Source organism: Dendropsophus ebraccatus, chromosome 2, assembly GCF_027789765.1.
Source record: "Dendropsophus ebraccatus isolate aDenEbr1 chromosome 2, aDenEbr1.pat, whole genome shotgun sequence".
Lineage (NCBI taxonomy): Eukaryota > Metazoa > Chordata > Amphibia > Anura > Hylidae > Dendropsophus > Dendropsophus ebraccatus.
In genome coordinates, this window is record NC_091455.1 from 125,792,149 (window position 1) to 125,815,305 (window position 23,157).

The 23,157-nt window shown below is 39.0% G+C and overlaps 1 protein-coding gene across 7 annotated transcripts in view; it reads right to left on the bottom strand.

Moving 5' to 3' along the window:
- Positions 1 to 16,854: 16,854 nt before the first annotated feature.
- Positions 16,855 to 23,157, bottom strand: part of PTPN3 (protein tyrosine phosphatase non-receptor type 3) — a 178,505-nt gene continuing 172,202 nt past the window's right edge. For all 7 annotated transcript variants that reach the window (XM_069958242.1, XM_069958243.1, XM_069958244.1 and 4 more), the window contains 2 exons: positions 22,503 to 22,638; positions 16,855 to 21,398 (listed from right to left, as the gene is read on the bottom strand). In XM_069958242.1, coding sequence (XP_069814343.1) covers positions 21,321 to 21,398; positions 22,503 to 22,638 — 214 coding nt within the window. In that variant the 3' untranslated portion in view covers positions 16,855 to 21,320. The remainder of the gene's footprint in view (positions 21,399 to 22,502; positions 22,639 to 23,157) is intronic.

Genomic DNA, 23,157 nt, shown 5'->3' on the forward strand with positions numbered 1-23,157 from the left:
TAACTTTCTTTATGTAATAAAATATTTAAAAATACATTTTGCCCAGAGTACCCCTTTAAGGAGGATGTACAAATCTACAGTGGTGGTTACATCCTCATCGGCCTCTTCCACCTCTACTTCCTCCTTCTTTTTCACTATGTCCTCTTTCAATATTATTTATTAATTTAATACATTACTTTATTTCTTTCTTTTATTTTTCTTTTATGTTATTATTTGAAATACTTTCTCTACACCATTATTGTCAAGGCAATTGCCTTGCTTGTACCCCATTTTGGTTGCTTTTTTAGCCCTCTACCCCTTCCTACACCCTTTTTATGGTCATTTTTGTACCCAAAAGTTTGGGTCCCCATTAATTGCAATGGGGTTCAGGTATGGACTCGCGTTTGAGTTCAGATCCAGTGTAGCAGGCTAAATTAACCCTCACCTAGATTATACCTGGGTATAGTTTGGCCTAAGCCAAAGTATACCCCAGGGTACAAAATAGCTTAGGCCAGAATATGGCCCGAGGTATAAAATAGCCAAGGCCAAACTATGCATATGATAAAAGTAGTTAATAGAAAACCACTCCCCCTTCCTGCACAAACATTAAAAAAAGTTATAGGCAGTGGAAACTGATGGGAAAATAGCACAAAACCCTTAATATATCTTGCACTGATTTTTATGAAGGGCACAAAATATCCTTATTAGCAAAAAAAAAATAATAATAATAAAAAATATATATACATATAAAAATATATATACAAAAAAAAAAGTATTTAGTCAGTCACCAATAGTGCAAGTTACACCACTTAAAAAGATGAGAGAGTCCTGTAATTGACACCATATGTAGACCTCAACTATGGGAGACAAAATGAGAAGACAAATCCAGAAAATCATATTGTCTGATTTTGTAAGAATTTATTTGGTGGAAAATAAGTATTTGGTCAGTAACAAAATTTCATCTCAATACTTTGTTATATATCCTTTGTTGGCAATGACAGAGGTCAAATGTTTTCTGTAAGTTTTCACAAGGTTGGCACACACTGTTGTTGGTATGTTGGCCCATTCCTCCATGCAGATCTCCTCTAGAGCAGTGATGTTTTGGGGCTGTTGCTTGGCAACACGGACTTTCAACTCCCTCCAAAGGTTTTCTATAGGGCTGAGATCTGGAGACTGGCTAGGCCACTTCAGGACCTTGAAATGCTTCTTACGAAGCCACTCCTTCGTTGCCCTGGCGACCATACATGGCCCCATTCATTCATTCATTCATTCATGTACCTGGATCAGTCGTCCTGGCCCCTTTGCAGAGAAACAGCCCCAAAGCATGATGTTTCAACCCCCATGCTTTACAGTAGGTATGGTGTTTGATGGATGCAACTCAGTATTCTTTTTCCTCCAAACACAACAAGTTGTGTTTCTACCAAACAGTTCCACTTTGGTTTCATCAGCCCATAGGACATTCTCCCAATACTCTTCTGGATCATCCAAATGCTCTCTAGCAAACTTCAGACGGGCCTGGACATGTAGTGGCTTAAGCAGTGGGACACGTCGGCGTAGTGTGTTACTGATGGTAGGCTTTGTTACATTGGTCCCAGCTCTCTGCAGTTCATTCACTAGGTCCCCCCGCATGGTTCTGGGATTTTTGCTCACCGTTCTTGTGATCATTTTGACCCCACGGGGTGAGATTTTGCGTGGAGCCCCAGATCGAGGGAGATTATCAGTGGTCTTGTATGTCTTCCATTTTCTAATTATTGCTCCCACAGTTGATTTCTTCCCTCCAAGCTGGTTGCCTATTGCATATTCAGTCTTCCCAGCCTGGTGCAGGGCTACAATTTTGTTTCTGACAGCTCTTTGGTCTTCACCATAGTGGAGTTTGGAGTCTGACTGTTTGAGGGTGTGCACAGGTGTCTTTTTTATACAGATAACAAGTTTAAACAGGTGCCATTACTACAGGTAATGAGTGGAGGAAAGAGGAGACTCTTAAAGAAGAAGTTACAGGTCTGTGGGAGCCAGAAATCTTGATCGTTTGTAGGTAACCAAATACTTATTTTCCACCATAATTTGCAAATAAATTCTTACAAAATCAATGTGATTTTCGGCATTTGTTTTCTCACTTTGTCTCTCATAGTTGAGGTCTACCTATGATGTAAATTACAGATGCCTCTCATCTTTTTAAGTGGGAGAACTTGCACTATTGGTGACTGACTAAATACTTTTTTTCCCCACTGTATATATATATATATATATATATATATATATATATATAAATATATATATATATATATATATATATATATATAGTGCAAACGCAATGATAAATGTCAGCCTATGTGTTTAGACACTTAAAGTGTCACTATTGTTATAACTTTCAAAATTTTTTTTTTAGTTATCATGGAAAACACAACACTTCCTGTTTTCTGACAGAGAACAGACAGAAAACAAAACAGGAAGTCCTGTGTATCCCAGGCCATCTGAGCGCTCACAGAGAGAAGGCAGTCATGTGACTGATGGACACATTGAGCCGTGACTCTCTGTGCTGGCCGGAATTTCTGTGTTTAGTCTGTTTTTTCCCTGTATGCGCAAGTGGGTCCTCTGCACCAGAAAATGACAGCTGCACCACATAATAAATGTCCCCCTTTATCTCTAAAAGGTTCCCAATCACTGTACTTAGCCTTTTTCAAGATTAAATAAACAAATTATTTTACCTTACATAATCTCTCTACTATAATATAACATAATAATATCTCTATACTCTTTATATACTATGTATAATATTTCTACACTACTATCTTGGATGGAATAGATGTTAGCTAAAAAAAGAACAGAATAAATTTGTGTCTAAAATCATTTTATTCTACTATCAATGCAGGAGCACCTCCTAGTGTCAGTTTATTATTAGGTCACTTTATAGCAGAGACATTTACTGTACATTACTCTTATTACAATTTGTCTTAGATAGAGGAGTTGCCCAGGGTTAGAAGAACATAACTACTTTTTTAAAAGACAGCCCACCAGTGGGATTACAACTCGTCTCCATTCACACAGGTTTGACCTTATGATTATGCTTTTCAAGGCATGAGCACATTGACTCCCTGTTAGAATCAGACTGACATGAACCCTATTTATTTCTATGGCCAAAATGTAGTCAGCTAGTGGCTACATTCAGGTCACTTCCTACATGTATATACGTTTTTACTCAGACTCAAAAATGCAGCTAACATGCTTTGATCTGAACATAGTCACTACCTCACTATGGTTGGACCATAGAAGTAAATGAGGTATGTGACTCTTTGATTTTGACTGTGTGCCAACATACCAAACCTTGAAAGACATAATCAAAGTGTGAAAATACCCTCACTTTAATGGAACATAGCTGCAATGCCACAGATGAACTGGGGCACAGACTGACACTGTTTCTAAAGGAAAACAGACATGCTTTCTGTATCCTGGATAACCCCTTTAAAAGGGTACTCATCTCAAGAAAGATTTAACCCTGTTCAAACCCAACCCATAATCTTAATTTTTTCTAATAGGTTTCTATTACATGAACTGGGCTGTTTGCATGCAGCACATCCTGGCTCACACCCTAAAGCTGCAGAAAATCCTCACTTCCTGGTCCACCCTGTCTCCACTCCTCTGTCCTCTCCCTCCCTTCTGAGACCAAAGTCACATGATCTCTGTCTCTTCTGTTGCCAGGCAAGCTGTAACACATCATTTGTAACTCATCCCACCACTGACATTACACCAATCAACCTGGCCAAGGGCAAGAAAAACACAGAACAGTAACAGCCTACTGAGCAGTAGAAGAGAAAAGATACAAAGTTATGTCATCTCTTTCTCTCTAATCTATGCAAATCAATACACCGTCCTTTAGAAAACGCATTTTGGATATAGACTGGCATTTAGAAAAACTTGTAACACAGGAATAGTGGAAGCTAAAAATACAGGGGGCAGCTTAAAATAGTGATTAAGACCAGTTAGGTATGGGATAATTTCATTTTTTAGCTCTTGAATAGAATACCCCTTTAAGGGATATATATTACTATATATGTTGAGGTCCATTTCCCAATTCAAAATTTATACTTGAGTAGCAATTACTCGAGCAGTAACAGTCATCTGATCACAGGTAAGTAAATGTATGACAGAAAGTTCACCAAGTCACTTATCAAATAATATAAAGAGATATATAATAATACAAATCTTAATAACTAACAATTACATAATGAGGCACTAGTGCAGTATTCCAGAGAGGGGTCCACTGTCTTTTCTAAACAAGTATAGGTTGGTACAGTATTATGTATAACCTCTGGGACTGTAGTCTGTGGTATACACATCCCGCCACTAGATATCACTGTTCCACTGCACAAATTATAGCTAAACCTGTATAAGGGTTAACTGATGGCTCTATTATTGATTGTATATTTCCTGGCACTGTCTTCTTTTTATTTAGTAACCCATCCCTAAGCTAGCGGTTCAGGGAAGAAAAAGAGTGCTGCACCTCACACCTATGGCTGATACTAGTGCCCCTAGGCTAAATGAAAAACACATCAGAATTTTGTGTATAAATTGATCAAGCCATACTGCCCCATGTACCTCGTGCCGGTATCTGATACACATGGGTCCCTACACTAAGTCCACACCGTGCCAGTCAGTGGCCACCAACCCCGCAGGCACGCACAGTCAGGGAATGGGGGCCATGGGACGGCCCTGCGACCCCCATGTCACCGGACCAGACCCAAAAACACCACACCAGAACCCGGCCAGCACCGCCGGCGGAGAAGGTCGCCCCCAAACAGCACAAGTCTGGATGAGGTGTTGCACTCACCATAGCTGTGGCAAACAGAATGGGTGCTGGCCGGGTTCTGGTGTGGTGTTTTTGGGTCTGGTCCTGTGACATGGGGGTCGCAGGGCCGTCCCATGGCCCCCGTTTCCTGACTGTGCGTGCCTGCGGGGTTGGTGGCCACTGACTGGCACGGTGTGGACTTAGTGTAGGGACCCATGTGTATCAGATACCGGCACGAGGTACATGGGGCAGTATGGCTTGATCAATTCATACAATAAATTCTGATGTGTTTTTTATTTAGCCTAGGGGCACTAGTATCAGCCATAGGTGTGAGGTGCAGCACTCTTTTTCTTCCCTGAACCGCATTTTGTTTCTCTCTTTTCTCCGTGTATTGCACTCCTCCTGGTGAGACCCACATGACCGCAATTAGCAGGAGACACCTGAGTGCACATGGTTTTAATCCCTCCTGTTTTTTTCCCATTCTGTTTGCCGCAGCTATGGTGAGTGTAACACCTCATCCAGACTTGTGCTGTTTGGGTGCGACCTTCTCCGCCGGCGGTGCTGGCCGGGTTCTGGTGTGGTGTTTTTGGGTCTGGTCCTGTGACATGGGGGTCGCAGGGCCGTCCCATGGCCCCCGTTTCCTGACTGTGCGTGCCTGCGGGGTTGGTGGCCACTGACTGGCACGGTGTGGACTTAGTGTAGGGACCCATGTGTATCAGATACCGGCACGAGGTACATGGGGCAGTATGGCTTGATAAATTCATACAATAAATTCTGATATGTTTTTTATTTAGCCTAGGGGCACTAGTATCAGCCATAAGTGTGAGGTGCAGCACTCTTTTTCTTCCCTGAACCCCATCCCTAAGCTAGCTACCTCAGGAGTATCTACCTATCACAGAAGGTTATTCCTAGTCTATTGCCCTCCTGATAGATAGATAGATAGATAGATAGATAGATAGATAGCAATCAGGAGTGCAATAGACTAGGAATAACTTTCTGTGATAGGTAGATTATATATATATATATATATATATATATATATATAGTGGGTTGGGACTGATGGGTTCAGTGTGTGTTTGTGTGTGTGTCTGTAATTACAGTATTGCCAAGTTTATGAGAGAAAGCAACGTCACAGAGCCCACTGAGAGTTTTCTTCCAGGCCCTGGCCTGCCAGCAGGAGCCTTGTGCGGGACTTCTGTTATTCCTTCTGATTACTAGATCCTAGCCATGTCCAGCTAGAGTACCATGTGGAGCTGTGGTGAAGGACGGGACCAACCTATTTACGGTGTGGGACTGTCTTCTCTACTCCTCTGAAGGAGTCTATAAGCATATTGAGGTACCAAACTGAGTCGGTAGTTTAGTTAAGTGCAAAGGCCAAGTCTTGCTAGCTTGTCCCTAGGGGGTCTTCTGGACAACAAGCTCTACCACTAGGTGGACCAGAACTCCCTAATATCATGTCACTCTGTGCCCATATAATAGCATCGGCGGATGTTCTTTTCCGTGGATTCAGGACTTGCCTCTAACAGCCCCAGCTGAGCCACTGTGCCTCAATAGACAAAACACTTCTTTCCAACTAGGGTTTCTTCGGGCGCAGGTCCAAGCGGTACACAAAATAAAAGGTTAAAAATGTATTCTAAAAACATTCATGGCGACACAATGCGTTTCTAAACCGATCCGGTTTCTTTCTCAAGAGATGACACAGAAATAAACCGGATCGATTTAGAAATGCGTTGTGTCGCCATGAATGTTTTTACAACAAATTTTTAACCGTTTATTTTGTGTACCTCTTGGACCTGCGCCCGATCAAACCCTGGTTGGAGGGAGGTGTTTTGTCCATTTTACATGGTGAATCCGGGGAGTGGCTGTGGTCGTGCTATATGTGATTGCTGAGTGTTGTGCCTCTCCTTGCACAACTCCTCCAGATGAGAGCTTCTCATTATTGCTCTTATCTACCAGTTTGCTCTAATCCGTGCTATGGAGCGCTGTTCCATTTTCTCTTGACTGTGCCTCAATAGTCCCTAATCCGCTGGGTGACCTTCATTATACTGACTACTATACAGGATGCTGGGAAAGCTGGGTGACCTCCATTATACTGACTACTATACAAGATGTTAGGAAAGCTGGGTGACCTCCATTATACTGACTATAAAAGATGCTGGGAAAGCTGGGTGACCTCCATTATACAAGATGCTAGGAAAGCTGGGTGACCCCATTATACTGACTGCTATACAAGATGCTAGGAAAACTGGGTGACCGCCATTATACAAGATGCTAGGAAAGCTGGGTGACCTCCATTATACTGACTTCTATACAGGATGCTGGGAAAGCTGGGTGACCTCCATTATACTGCCTACTATAGAAGATGCTGGAAAAACTGGGTGACTTTCACCTGGTAGTGATATAGTTAGCATCCTTCCTGCTGTCCATGGTGTCTCTCCTCCTCATGCCCTGTGCATTCTGCCCCCGCGGTGGGCACCAGGGTGTGGGGCTTGCAGCAATGGGGACGGGGCTTACCTGGACATATTCCGGACATCCCTGCAGCAGCTCTCGTGTTGGGGGGAGGTTGTGGAGCTTGAGGGGGATTGCCACCACTCCCTTCAGGCAGCCAGCAAGCGGACAGTGTGTGTGTGTTGGTTGGGGGGGGGGCTCAGACAGTGAGTGTGTGTAGGGAGGGAGGGGGGTGGCTCGGACAGTGTGGTTTACGGTCAGTGCCATAGCACCATGGAGACAGGGGAGACAGGCCATGCTGTGCTGGGGGGGGGGGGGGGGGGGGGGGGGGGCTCTGCTGAACTAGCAGCAAATTTCTCTGTTCCTCTGTCCTTAAAGACCCGAACTTCCGAATAGGCCGAGGAACTTGTTGCTGTTCCGGCAGCGGGTTGTTATTACTGGAACACTTTAAAAGGGGTTGTTCTAAGATTAAACATTATGCCAACATGCAATAACTTACTAATTGGTGGTGGTCTGATCGCTGGGACCTCCGCTGATCATGGAACAGAGGTCCATTGTCCCCTGAATAAATGGACAACTAGTGCATATGCTTGGTCACTGCTCCATTCACTTTCTGTGGGACTGCTGAACATTAGCAAACCAAGCTCAGTGGTCAGCATGTTTAAAAGTCCCCCAGAGAATAAATGAAGCTGCAGTTAAGCAGCTGGTGATTCCTTCACTCCTGTGACAACTGATTTCCATTCTTATGATTGGCGGGGGTTGAAGTGAGCAGGACAACCACCACTACCACCAATCAGTTTGTTATGATATGTGATATGGGTTACCTTTTTATCTAAGGCTGGGTTCACATTGCGTTTTTAGCATACGTTTAACGGATCCGTTTTTTTAACGGACAAAAAAAATAGTGTCAGCAACGTTTTTGTGTCAGTCAAAAAAAACTGATCCGTTTTTTTTTTTATAATGGAAGTCAATGGAAAAACGGATCAAAACGGATTCACACAAATGCATCCGTTCTTTGCAATCCGTTTTTCATCCGTTTTCTTTTAAAAAAACGGATGAAAAAAACGGATTGCAAAAACGCAGTGTGAACCCAGCCTTAGGATAACCACTTACATACATGTTGCATTTTTAAGTCAGTAGGATCACTAAATGCAGTAGGATCACTATTATATGTCCAAAATGTAAAATGTCACACTTCTAGTAGACACAATCATTTATTTATTACATTTCCAGTTACTTAGAAGTTTACATACATGTGGTATCTATTTGGTAGCATTGCCTTTAAGTGGTCTAAGTGGTTTTTATTATTTTTGGGTAGTCTTCCACAATCAGCTTCTGAGATACTGACCCATTCCTCCTTATAGAACTAATGAAAATGTGTAAGGTTTTAAAGGCATTCTTGCCTTTTAGCATTGGAAAACTGTGTTTAAAAACTAAACTAAAACTATCACCCCAAGACATATAACTTTATATGTGTGATCACTAATAGTACTGGCCTCAGAGTACTCTTGTGTGATCCACAGTTCCCCCGAATTATCCATATTACTATAGACAAAGCCTCATCCTCTAATGTCACAGGAGGTTTGGGTGGATCTTCTCTGCGCTCTAGTATTATTTTTTTTTCCAATCAGTTTTTAATAAAAATTGCATAATGGTGTACTGAACATTTGTTATGATTAAATCTCGTTATGGCATCTATATATATGACAGTTCTATCTGTGACCATATGTGTTTTTTTTCTGAAGTCAGTAATATGTCTGTTAGCCTAAGATATTGAAGGGATAGCCAGCTCTGCGCTCTAGTCTTGCAACAAAGTGATGTCAACATTTCTGCCCATCCCCTCTAGCCTATATCACTATCTTCCTGTCATTTACACGTACAAATGTATATCTTTTTTTCAGGAAATTTTGGGAGAATGAGGTGTGATTACAGCATGCTGCCATGTCATGAATGATAGGTATAAATGCAACAGGTGCTGCAACTCACTTTACAAAAGTCTGCGGTAAAATTAGATGTTCTGCAGCAGCATATAGAAATTGATGTTTTTCCAGCATCTTGCACTTAGTATGATGGTGGTCACCCAGCATCCCCAGCATCTTATACTTAGTATGATGGAAGTCACCCATCTTTTGCAGCATCTTGTACTCAGTATGATGGAAGTCACACAGATTTCCAAGCATTTTGTACTTACTATGAAGGAGGTCACCCAGCTTTCCCAGCATTTTGTGCTAAGTATGATGGAAGTCACCCAGCTTTCCAAGCATCTAGCACTCAGTATGATGGTGGTGGTCACCCAGCTTTCCCAGCAACTTTCACTCAGTATGATGGAAGTCACTCAACTTTTCTAAAATTTTGTACTCAGTATGATGGTGGTCACCCAGCTTTCCCAGCATTTTGTAGTCACTATGATGGAGGTCACTTGCTTTGCACAGTGGGGGCATCTATAAGGGGGACATCAATAAGGGGGATAACACAAGGGGCATCTATAAGAGGGACAACACAGGTGGGGCATCTATAAGGGGACAACACAGGAGTGCAATCTATTAGGGGGATGGACAAAACAGGGGGACCATCTATAAGGGGGACAACACAGGGGACCATCTATAAGGGGGACAACATAATGTGACCATCTATAAGGGGGACAACACAGGGGGCCCACTTAAAGGAGGGCAACACAGGGGGGCTATCTATAAGGGGGGACTACAGAGAGGGGGGCATATACTTTAGGGGATGCAGAGAGGGTGGCTTTCTAGGAGATACACAAGGGGTCATCTATTTGGAAGACTGAACAAGGTGCCATCTATAAGGTGGCTACACAGAGGGGGGCATATGCTATAAGGGGGGGGTCACAAGAGTCAGCCTACCCACTATATCAGGCTGTAAAGGGGCCAATACAGATGTTTAGTTTGTAAAGAGATGAGGATGGTGCCAGAGTGAGGAGCCTAATATGTCTGTCTGGCAAATTCTTTTGATTCGTGGCTCAGAGAAGTTCTCAAAATGGCTCAGGGCAGATGAAGAAGAAAATGAAAAGGAAACAACTCTAATCAGAGAAGATGTCACTTGATATAACTTCACTGTACTTTATATGGTATATAGAGCCTGTATAGAGCTGCATCTACCTCTATATGACTGTATGAGGTGATATTGATCTTTGTACAGTGGACTTTATTCAGTAGCAGCGGTGGTGTTAGTATGTGGTGGTAATATTTGTTACGTGTAATCTTGTATTGTGTTTTATTGCATTTAGTATACTGGATTTGGTCAGCAACAAAATGGTGGTTATGGTAGTGATTGTGGTGTGGCAGTAACATTTCCCACTTGTATACTGGTATTATTGGTCTCAGTATACAGGACTTGATCAGTAACAGTATGGCGTTAATATGTATAGTGATAATATTCCTTTCATATATACTGGTATTATTAGTAATATTGGCCTTGGTGTGTATATATGTGTATATATATATATATATATATATATATATATATATATATAGTGCATCGCTTGGTCGAGGAAGGGGGGGCTCAGGTTGATGTCTTGCACCAGGGCCCAAGAGACATTAGCTACGCCCCTGGGTCTGATTGTTATAAAGCACAGTAACCCAGATGCACTGGCCAGTAGCCGAGGGAGCTGATCTCCCTCAGGATTTCTGAGGGACGCACTGATGGCGACTATACTGTCAGTTTTTCATGCGGCCGTTTGGAATCCCGGCTGTAGCGTATACTATGTGTATATGCTCTGGCTGGGATTCCATTCATTCACATACAACATATCTTTTGCATAAATCACAGCCGTGAAACAACGTCCGTGATTTATGCAAAAAATAAAAAATTAATTGTGTGAACATGGCCTTAAACTACACTGTGTAGGAACAGGTGAATTGCGGTTAGTCAGTATTCAATGCATGTATTGAATCAGTTTTTAGCTGCACTGTGTTGTGTTCACATATTCAGATTTTTAATAGCAGTTAATGACCATAAAGCCATGAACAGGTTGTAATTGGAGAACACAAATGTAAAACAGACATTTCCCTTTCTCAAATCGATCCCCAGCTTTATATGGTTGAATGTACCCTAAATGTATGTACAATAATCACACATTACCCCTTTACTTATCAAATAAAGGTTTTATTTCATTAGCAGCTGGTAACCAGTGATGTGAATCATATTTCTTTATATTCAATACTGTACCAAAACCAAAAATCGTACAGAAGAATTCTTAGCTAAACTTAAAAAATAATCAGAAGAAAATTTGAAAAACAAGTGTCATAAATTAACTTTGAAAATATTACACCAATTTACATTTCAATCCTCTTGAGATTTTAAAAAATACATTTGCTAATCTGGCCTCCTCCTTATCAGATTGGCACAGACAAATAATTTACACCTGTACACAATAGCAAAAATGATACAAAAAAGAAGTCACTTAAATCAGTCTGCGAAACAGTGAATCCACTATGGAAAACATATACATTTCTAATGTGATAGACATAATATAAATGTACTGTATACCACGTACCAGAAGATAATTAAGATGTAATAACGCTAACACAAGAGCAAAACCCAAATAATAAAAAGTGGAGCATTTAGAAAAACAAAAAGTTATTCTAAGGTAAAGCTGATACAACCTCACTTTTTACTCCAGGTTGTCTATATTACACCTTCATATATTGCAGGTAATATATGCCTACAGCATAGGCTGTCTGTATCTATACTGAGCATTCCAAGATTCGGCATGAACAAAAAGGAAACAGATTCACTATATACATTGTGTATTTTACAGGTTTTATGACATTCATAAAATATATTTTCTAAACCACATCCACAGATATAGCAATTTATTATGTTAAGCAAAATATCATGGGAAACTTGGAACTTAATACAACTTGAGCCCAAGGTTCTAATAAAAAAACATCTGAATAGTGCATAATTTATTTTTCTTTGTGAGCATAAAAACTAGGTAATACCCTGCAAGAAAATGCATGGGGCTAAGGCTATGTTCACACAATGTAAAATAATGGAAAAATATGGCTGTACTATTTTGAAGTAAAAATACAACTGTATTTGCAATGTAATAATGTGCTCCACAAGTCAATAAGAAATTAGCCGGCTGTGCACAAAATATATAAAATAAAAAGCGTAATGGATTATGACCATCCACACATTGTTTCATTTTCACTCAAAATTATGGCCATTTTTAGTTTGACTTTACTGTGTGTGAACATAGCCTTTAAGGGAACCAATCACCTAAAAAATGCCTTTTACGCTATGTAATTGTGCTGTAGCAGCACCCAGGACACTTCCCAGACATGCTTTTACACCCCCCTCCCTGCAATGTACAACCTGAAAACTTGGCATGCTGTATGTAAATTGTCCCCAAGTAATTTGGGCGGTGAGCCGCCATCAAGTAGTCAATGTCCCCTGGACGGCAATGAGTTTGAGGCTATTTTGCACCTGCGCAGATCGGATCCGCTGTACTGCACATATGTGGTGCAATAAGAACGTGGGCGCGCAGATGTGAGGGACGCAGCACCCCTTAATGACGTCACAGCAATTATGCAGTCTAATCATGCCCAGAGGGACGTAATTACCGTGCTGTAACGTCCAGGGGACAGTGACTACTTGCCGGCGGCACACTGCCCAGATGACTACTTGGGGACAAATTACATACAGCGTACAGTTTATAAAGTAAGTTTGCTGATTGTACATTGCAGGGAGGGTGATGTAAAAGCATGTCTGGGAAGTGTGCTGGGTGCTGCTACAGCACATTTCCATAGCGTAATAGGCGTTTTTTAGGTGCTTGGTTCCCTTTAAAGTTACTCAGTCACATTGAGCATGCACTCCTTAAGGCAGTATGTGACAGCTTGAGGAGCTGGGCAGAGTGATATATAGTTTTGTGGGAAAGTAGTTCAATCGTGTTCAGCTCATTCTGGGAAAAGCAGTCAAATGGCCGGTCCTTCTCAGCTATTGACAGCTATCTGTGTTACAGGTGTGCATACAGAGAGCAGTCAAACACCGACATGAATACTTAGCCCAGAATGAGCAGAGATTTACATGAATAACACGCTCTCCTGGAAGCTATCCCCAAGTTTTTTCCCACTACACGAACAGCACTGCTTTTGTCAATGGGCTGTGGTTGGTACCTAAACTATCAAATGGACAGCACCAGAGGTTTGGGGGGCTGGGTTAGTGGATAAAGTATTGCTTTAAGTGAATGGTTCTGGACAATAGCAAATCTGTCGTAATCAGGAATGTTATGAGGTATGTATGGCAGACTGATCAAAATGATGTATAACAATATCGGATAAAACAGCATTAGATTATAAAGAACTTTATCAATCTATAAAACAGTAGTCCTAAAGACATTGGTTAGTGAAACATATATAAGTATGTTCCTTATTTCTCCCTGCTTATAAACCTTGGGCTATAAAAAAAATGTTAAGGGTATGTAAATGAGGCAAAAATATGGCAGAATTTTCAAAAGTATGGCCGTAAATAATTATAATGATCATCATTTACAGACGTAAATATCAAATATGGCCATATTTCTGCTTAAAAAACAAAATGTGAACATACCCTGAAGGTGTACTGGTGATGCAGCAATATTCCACTGCAAAGATAAAATAAGCTATAACGTACTCAGGTGGCAAAAACAGTATATACTATAGTTACGGATGGCTACAATTTTTACTGTACAGTATTTTATTTAAAAAAATAAAATAATAATAATAATTTTATATATATATTTACTGGTACAGCCATTTGTGAATATAAACACTTGGCAAATTTGTAGCTGAAAGTTTAGTGACCGAAAATCAACTACATTTATCTGAATGAGGTTGCCTGGGCAGCGATCACATGGTTTTCTGCAAGGCCACTTCAGGGAGATACAGAAATGTCTGCAACACATCTGCCATGTGGAAATTTACCCTTATAAACCTATACAAAACTTTAGCAATTGTTATCTAGCCAATGCAGTGTTTTCCGTGTGGATCATAGCTGATTCAGGATCATCCATATTGCATAGAATGTGCTTGAAAAGGTTAAATATTCAACATAACTTATCATAATATCTACACATAGCAAGAAATAATATAATTTTTGGCATCTATTTCTCATTAACAAACTACAGTATCAAACATTAATGAATGCTAAGGATTTACAGTGTCCTATATTATATTTTCTTTACTAAGTATTATTGCAATGATAGATTAAATATTGCTTCTTGGTTGATTGGCAGCCAGAGTTTAGGTACATGGAATGTTTTCTTACAAAAACGTGTTTCAAAAAATTTCTCCTATTGATAAAATGCCCATATTAAATATGATAAATCACTACTGTCAATACCGAGCAAATAAAACTGTACTTTCGAAAATTTACTTTAAAAAAAAAGTATTCTTGACAATCAACTGTTACCTAGCACACGTAGAAAACAAAGGCAAAAATATTTTCTATCCATAAAGGCTAAGTAATCTTAAGAGGCCTTTACAGAATGTGTTTGTGCTGAAAAGAGGAGCATAAGGGAGTAGTCTTTAAGTCTATCCCTACTTTAAAGTGACAATCAACAACCCAATAGAATTTCTGGTGACAATATGAGGCTATGCAAATACATTCTTTGCTAGCAATGCTTTTCTCAGCCGTGAACTTTTGCTCTTTTGACCAAACTAACATGAAGTGGAAAAGGCCATCAGCCAAGACACAGGTACTATTTGATTAATTTTCCTATAAGAGTTCTACTGATGTCTGCAGATGACTCCCTTCATGTAGCAGCTGTTCTTGATATTACCATTTTTTAATTGGGCAGGTTACAGTTAATGTCACCCCCTGACCACCTACTGAGGTTGTGGCCCTGCTAGATAATTATCAATAAAAGCATTTAGAACACACATTTGTTGATTATGTCTTAGTTTTTATTTTCATTAAAATAAACTTTATTCAGAAACTTAAACTTAAAGTTCTGAGTTTCCTGAGCCCTAGACCCGCTATGCCTCATTATTCTGTATACCTACTTCTTGGCACAATCAGAGATGCATAATATGTAAACAGCACAGTGAGGTGTAGTGGTGCTAGGGCCCAGGGAACAATAGGCTCTGCCTTTTTGTCAATATTCATGGCTTAAATAAAGTTTTTTATTTATTTTTAAAAATAAAAACTCAGACACAGGCAGCTAAGATATGTCCTGAATTCTTTTACTAATATCTATTAAGCTGTTCTACCAGCCTGGTATGCTGCCAGGGGGTGACCGATTCTCTAAATGTTTTCTGGGATCAGTAAATTACAAATCAAGAATGCCATAAGTGTTCAAATCATTTAAATTCTTGTCTCACTGCTACTGGTGACCCTGCAACAGTGGAACTTAATTCAACAATTTCTAAAGTAATGATTAAGTGTAATGTGACTTTCATATAATGCTCTGGTACTATAATACTCACTTTTAGTGCTGCCAGATACAGTAAAGCTTAGAAAATTAATAAAAAAAAAAAAAAAAAAAAACACTAGACAACAAACATGTCAGTTTTACATATTGATAATTGGTTAGCCACTGTACTCTGCTTTCCTCTTACACGTCAAAAAACAAAGATAGGTTAAGTTGTTTCCTATGGGAAGATCTGAATAGTGACAATTTCTGTACAGTATATTTCTGTATACAAGCAGTGGAAAAAATAGACTATTTTTCTAATGAAAAGGCCTTGTGCTTTCCTGGTCACCATGGTAATCTAGTGGGGCAGAGTGACATTATTCAGATGGTTATTTTACACAATTCATACAGCTTTGAAAGATAAGACATTTTGTTTCTTGTTTATTTCTAATTTACTTGTTCAACACAAAACCGAAAAAAGAATTTATAACGGATGCAAGACCAGTATATATAAATTTACTTTATTGTTTACATATCAGAAAGTGAAATTGTTTAAAAACAGATACATCACAAGGGGGCTAGAGCTAATACAAATCCCCATAAAAACGGTGGATTAACAAGGTTCTTATATATAAAAAAATATACCGTCACAGAGCAAGATACAAAATGATGAACCTATACATGTACTGGGCACTGGGCTGGTACTACATACAATAGATAAATATAACTCACAGTGAGTATATAAAGATAAATAAATACCATCTTCCTATAATATAACATTACCCATACGTATCCTTAGTTCATGTATCCACCTCACCGTACACCCGACGCACGTTTCGCTTGTCGATAAAGCAACAAGCGAAACGTGCGTCGGGTGTACGGTGAGGTGGATACATGAACTAAGGATACGTATGGGTAATGTTATATTATAGGAAGATGGTATTTATTTATCTTTATATACTCACTGTGAGTTATATTTATCTATTGTATGTAGTACCAGCCCAGTGCCCAGTACATGTATAGGTTCATCATTTTGTATCTTGCTCTGTGACGGTATATTTTTTTATATATAAGAACCTTGTTAATCCACCGTTTTTATGGGGATTTGTATTAGCTCTAGCCCCCTTGTGATGTATCTGTTTTTAAACAATTTCACTTTCTGATATGTAAACAATAAAGTAAATTTATATATACTGGTCTTGCATCCGTTATAAATTCTTTTTTCGGTTTTGTGTTGGATAGTGTTGGGTGCGCATGGACCGCACTACTTGAGCCTTGTATAGGAGTACTAATTTACTTGTTGTAAAATTCATGTGGCTACTTTTAGCCATTATTAGAATATTTTTCTGGGACTAGAGACTAATGACTTACTTTTCATGGGGATACACAAAGCCTCTTATCTGCAGGTCACAATAAAGCTTACTATTTAGTACTTTCAAATATTTGTACATTTTTCATTTGTAGGATTAGAGATTCACAAAGGCAATACAGATTAAGTTTTGGTCATTTCAATCATTTTTTTCCCCCACTAATATTTCAACTTAAAGTGAATGTTAAAGACGACCCATAAGTAATCACATAATAACTTATATCCACAGAACTGTGATCTCACCCTTTACATACATTCTATCAGGCACAATACCAGTGGGCAAGATATTATTGACACTTCAATTAGCTGGAGTATAACATGGCAATACCCTGTTCTAGACACAATGGCAGTTTTGAAAGTTTCCTAACATTGTAAATAAGAATAGCAGACCTGGCAATATAAAGTATAAACTACAAACAAAATAATACAACTACTAATAAATTGTTATAGAAAATTGTCATAATTGATTATGAAAGAATTTTTCATGATGCAAATTCTATCAGCTGACATAAGTTAACCTTTTACGGTATTAAACAGATTGTGCAGAATAACATTTTCCTGCTCCATTCAGTACAAAATGCACATCAAAGCCACAACAGGGCCTCAATTTCCAGTCATGGCAAAATATGTGGTCATCACTTCCATGCTGCCTGAACCATGAGTTATAAGGGTGCTCCTTGGCAGCTTCTCATTGCCCACCAGCCTTAATTGATAAATCTTTCCTTTTTTGGGACTAGGAAGAGATCTATCAATCAAGACTGGCAGGTAACAGAGAAGCTACTGGGGACCGCACCAACGACTTGTGCTTCACACAAAATGAAAGTGATGGCAGGTCCCATACCCCCCGATTTTTTATCTTTCAAAGTGATTTTTAACTGCACAACAACTCCCAGCAACCTGGCTGTGTAGGAAACTAATGTGTTCTCATTAAAAAGATTGTGGCAGCAGTTCTCTAAATAGTAGTACAGTTGGGGGGGGGGGGGGGTCAAAAGGTCAAACCGCCATAAATCAAAAAGTGATGGTATGTGAGAGGGGAGCATTTCTTGAATTTATCCAATCTATTCATTTGGGGTATTATAACATTTTGTGATTTGCATGTATTTCTGTAACACACTTGCAAATATGTATGAACTCATTACAAACCTGGGCATAAAGAATATGTCAACTAATGGAATTTAAATAAAATAAATTTGTTTAGTAAGCTGATATAGGGTGGACTCATGATCGCCAAGGTCAAATATTGCTTCATATAAATAGAACCAGTTCTCTGACAGTAGGTAAGGCTCTGTTTACACTTACAATAGTGTTACAAACTATGTTATTGTATCTGGTAACAGATCCAGTCTCAGTCATCTGTCAGGATGGGTGTGCATTCTTAACTGTCATAAGTGTCATGGGTCCTGTAAAATTACTACAAGAACTTTGGGGAATTGGGAACTTTGGGGCTTTCCTGGCATTTAGTATATGTAAATGTCTTTCAAGTCTACTAAACACTAAAATCAAGAGCCTAATCCCTTAAACATATGGGTAATGCAGCTATAGCACTGTGCAGCTATGAGCCTGCCCTGTTCACATTATATTTTAAATAATTTTACATTTCTTAAGAAAGAACAGTTTTTAATATAGAAAAATGCCCCTAAAGTGCTTTGAAGTTAATAACAAAAAAGCGCAATTTTTGTTAATCTATGTGCTCAAGGGATGGTACCTCAAGGGAAAGGATTTTGAGACACTGGTAAGGAAAAAAAGTTGTCCAGGCACACTATTCCACCCAATTAATATAGGGGAGAAACATAACTCCATGCTGGGGGAATGGTTACAATTACAGCTGAGGCAACTGTATAACATCCAGTGCAGCCATAACACAATACTTAGTTGATTGCCTTGGCAACTGTACCTCCAAGCATGCAGACACAAACACAGTGTCAGATTTGGTAGAAGAGTATGCCTAAACAATTCCAATAAATGCATTGGGAAATTTCACTACCGTAAACTGAGGAAATATGCAATACTATTTGTGTGAAATCCCCAAACTTAAAAGGATCTTTAAATTTTAGTTTTCAAAAAGTTTGCTGTGAGTGTTTATACATCTTTTAATCATGTTATATAGTATACTGGAGTTTTAAAGTTAATGACACACTTTGTTTATGGAAAGACTCAATATTTACAGTGTTTAACCTTTTTTCTTAAGACTTCTACAATTTATTCTGGCATGCTAGAGAACCGGCAGCGGGAGGACCGCGCTGCAGCGTGTCCTCTCCCCGCTCTGTGTAAGAAAAAAATATAAAAAAATCAGGCTTCATAGACTTACATTATGAGCATGACTTTTTATCTATTAGGGCAGGAGTGAATCACACTGCAACGCATCCTCTACCACTAGTTCTCGCGATCGGTACGGGTCTGAACACTAAAGCTCAGACCAATCAAAACTTTAGACATGTCTCTATGATATGTGAAAAGTTTTTACAATCTACAGGTACACTAAGTATTTTGTTCACCAAACCACTTGTTCACCTGTGATATGGTGCTCCATCATGCTGGGAAAAGCATTGTTCATTACTAAACTGCTCCTAGATTTTTTTTAGAGAAGTTTTTTCTGGATGTTTACATAACATGCTTTATTTATGGTAATGTTCTTAGGCAAAATTGTGAGCCCACTCTCTTGGATGAAAAGCAAACCCACACATAATTGGTCTCAGGATGCTTTACTGCTGGTATTGTTGGACACGGGACTCGCTCTTTCTTTCGAGGACAATCATTCTTCCACATATCCCAGTCTGAGAGGGGCTTAATCAGAAAAAATGTACTTTGCCCCAGTCCACTGCAGAATGTAAGTCTGCCCTTATCTTTTTTTTTTTTAGTACAGAAGTCCCTTCTCTGCTGCCCTTTTTAACACCAGGACAGCCTCAAGTGGGCTTTGTCTCACTGTGCGTGCAGATGCACTAACACCTGCCTGCTACTATTGTTAAAGGAGCTCTGCACTTGAACTGATAACTGAATTCAGTTTTAGGAGGTGGTCCTGGCACTTGCTGGCATCTAAACATCTTACAAGAGCCACTTCTCCAAACAATCCAGGAGCTATTCAGTAATGAAAAATTACATGGATCACCATGTCAAAAGGCAAAAGTAATAGCAAAGTGGCTTGGTAAATAAAACATTGAAATATTGGGCCCATGCCCAGGAAACTCCCCAGATCTCAATCCTATTGAGAACATGTGGTCAGTCCTTAAAAAGCATGTGGACAAATAAAAATTTAGATACATTCTATGCACTGTAAATATTGTCTTTGCATTATGTATTTGTGAAGTTTAAAAACATATGTCACACTTCTAACTGCACTTCATTATGCCATAGAAACATCTGATTAAAAGATCTAGAAGCAAACTTCATAAAAAAAAATGTAAGTCTCAGAACTTCTGTCCACAACTGTAGAGGTGAAATTGTGAATGTGAGTTGTATAAGTAAGGCTCGGTTCACATTACAATTTGCATCCATTCAAACATTCATTTTTTGGATGCAACAGGACACAAAGATAATATTGGTTTCTTTAGTTCTGCCCTATTTAAAAACAGAATCCAGATGCATTCTGTCTTTCTGCCAAATGGAAGTCAATGGCAACAGGAAAGACTTTCTTGCATCATGTTTCAAGTTAACTTATTTTTTAACCTTAAAAGAAAAAAAACTGGATGTTTTAACAGTATGCAAAAGGTGATGTGAACAGGCCCATTTTGTATTGCTAAAGAGAAAGGCTTATTGGAACCCAAGGATAACTGATGAAGAAATGTGCATTTATATGTCATGAAAGGCATGCAATAAAATTATTCATATAGAACTTTTTTTAAATAGATAAATTTAACATTTTACAAAAGTGTATCTCAGATTTTTAGACAATGTTACCTCCTGTACATCAATACTTTACACGTGGGTTGTTTGTGCCATAGAAATATTCTAAATAAATATTATTACATTATAAAATCTGGAATACACAGTGGTGCTTACTAAAAAGTCACATCTTATTTTTGGCACTCAGGAAACTATTAGAGATAACATATATTCTTTCTTTTTACTAGCTTACTGTTTCTCATTGGTCTAAACTGTCTACAAATGCAGTGTCTTTACTCACAAAAGACAGTAGATTTTTATCAGGAAAATGACTAAGGCAAAACAAGGTGTTTGCGTGTGTTACTGTGATTATATAACTTTGTGAAAAATGTATGGAAATGATTTATACAGATTTCTGAACAGATATACACAACGTATTATATACATATACACAGACATAGTTTAAAATGCTTTACAAAAAATATAAAGTGCCACCAATGTGCTCATTTTCTTGAGACATTCTGTTGTTCTTTGTGGAAGCCCCTTGGATATGAACGTTAATGAGATCAACTGTGATGTAGTGGCTTCACTAAGCCATCTTTGTAAACTCGCAGAATGGCCTCACACACAAACTTGTATTGACTCTGTGGAAAAAGAGAAAAAACATATATACTAAATTGGAGAAACAAAGTTTTCATTTTGGAATTCTGGAATGGCAAAATAACGGTAGTTGTTTGATAATGCTGGCCATAAATAAGGTTAATGAACATTATTTACGACAGTCATTGTAAAACAACGGCCATTACTTTGCATTAGAGGACGTTGTTGAACATAGGCTATAAGACGCACCCTAGTCAACTGAGAATAGATTTTTTTTTTTTAATACTAAGAAAACTTCCCTCAATGTTTAAGCCAGTGGATGAGTCAATGCCTCTATCTTTGATCATCTAGGATTGAAGAGGATGTTAGCAGTCAAAACAAACAGCAATAATGCATGCAGTTGTTGTGTCATATTTAGCTATCCAAGTTAGGCCATCTCCACATGAATGCAATGAGACTGCATGAGTCTATATGAGTCTATAAGCCCCACTGATCACTGGGGCTTCTTTCCCTGCCACCTCCTTGCTGCAGGAAATGCACTTCATCTCAAGCAAAGAGTAAAGGAAGAGAGGAGCACGTAGCTGAACAATTCTCCCAACTCATTCTGGTCACCAATGGGGGTGTCAGCACCCAACTCAACGATGTAAGGAAGTCATCAATGCCCCCACTCAGCAGCTGGAGGCTGTGATCACTTGGACATCTGGATTATCAGGTAAACAATCTTGCACCTTTCATGATGTGTATGATCCCTTCAGATTTCCCTTTATGTGTGTTCTGAAGCCATATTTCCCAATTTGTAGATAACGTTCCATATTAGAAACTCCTTGTGTATATATGTAATAAGTAAAATACTTTTTATCACCTATAGTTCAGCATAGGTATGGTCAGTTCTAATGTCAGTATGTGATGCAGTTTTCACCTATACCATTTTCTATACTTCTCAACATGACTCCTGATAGCCCTGCTCTACTATTATGGCTAGTGAAGGCTTCAGCTGTGGCTTGGTAATAACAGTGGAGGACCTCCAGAATGATCCCCGTTCACGTAAATAAAACAGTAAAACTAAGTAACAATTCTTCATAATGCCATAACGTAATATTACCTGGAATGATAAACTTATTTGTATGAGAGATGTTGACTTTACTTACTGATGTTTGAACCATCATAGGCCTCTGGTCTCGCATTTGCCTCACAATGTCCAAAGGATAGACAGGTTGGTTTTGTTCAATAAGACACATTGCTGTTTCCATGGTTATCAGAACACCAGTGCGACCTATCCCAGCACTGCCAATCAAAGATAATATCATGTTATAAACTAATATATCAAAACCATATTGATAGCTGTATGTCAGCTAAAAAATGGCAACTAAAATAACATATGGTATAGGTGTATAGCATGATTATACACATTTGGCTGATCATTTGGTACTGTACTTTGCACATACCAAATGTGACTTTTTATTTAGTTTGGCATGTTTCTGCAGGGAAATTTCATAAAAAGGATCCAACTGATGATTGATCGACCACTTTGTGGCCCCTCAAAGTTCAATGTGTATGACCAGCTAAAGGGAGCCCTATTTTCCCCCCATGCTAGATAACATGTCTGAATAGAGTAGAAATGTAGTCCAAGGTGTGACAGGTAATTAACATAAAATATGCATAGTCCCCAAGTAAACTGAAAACTAATGAAAAATACAAGTAAAATGTAACATAAAAAATGAAATGTAAAAAATAATGTAAAACAAATGAAAAACAAGAACTATATATACACACACACACACACTATGGTACCTTGGTTTAAGA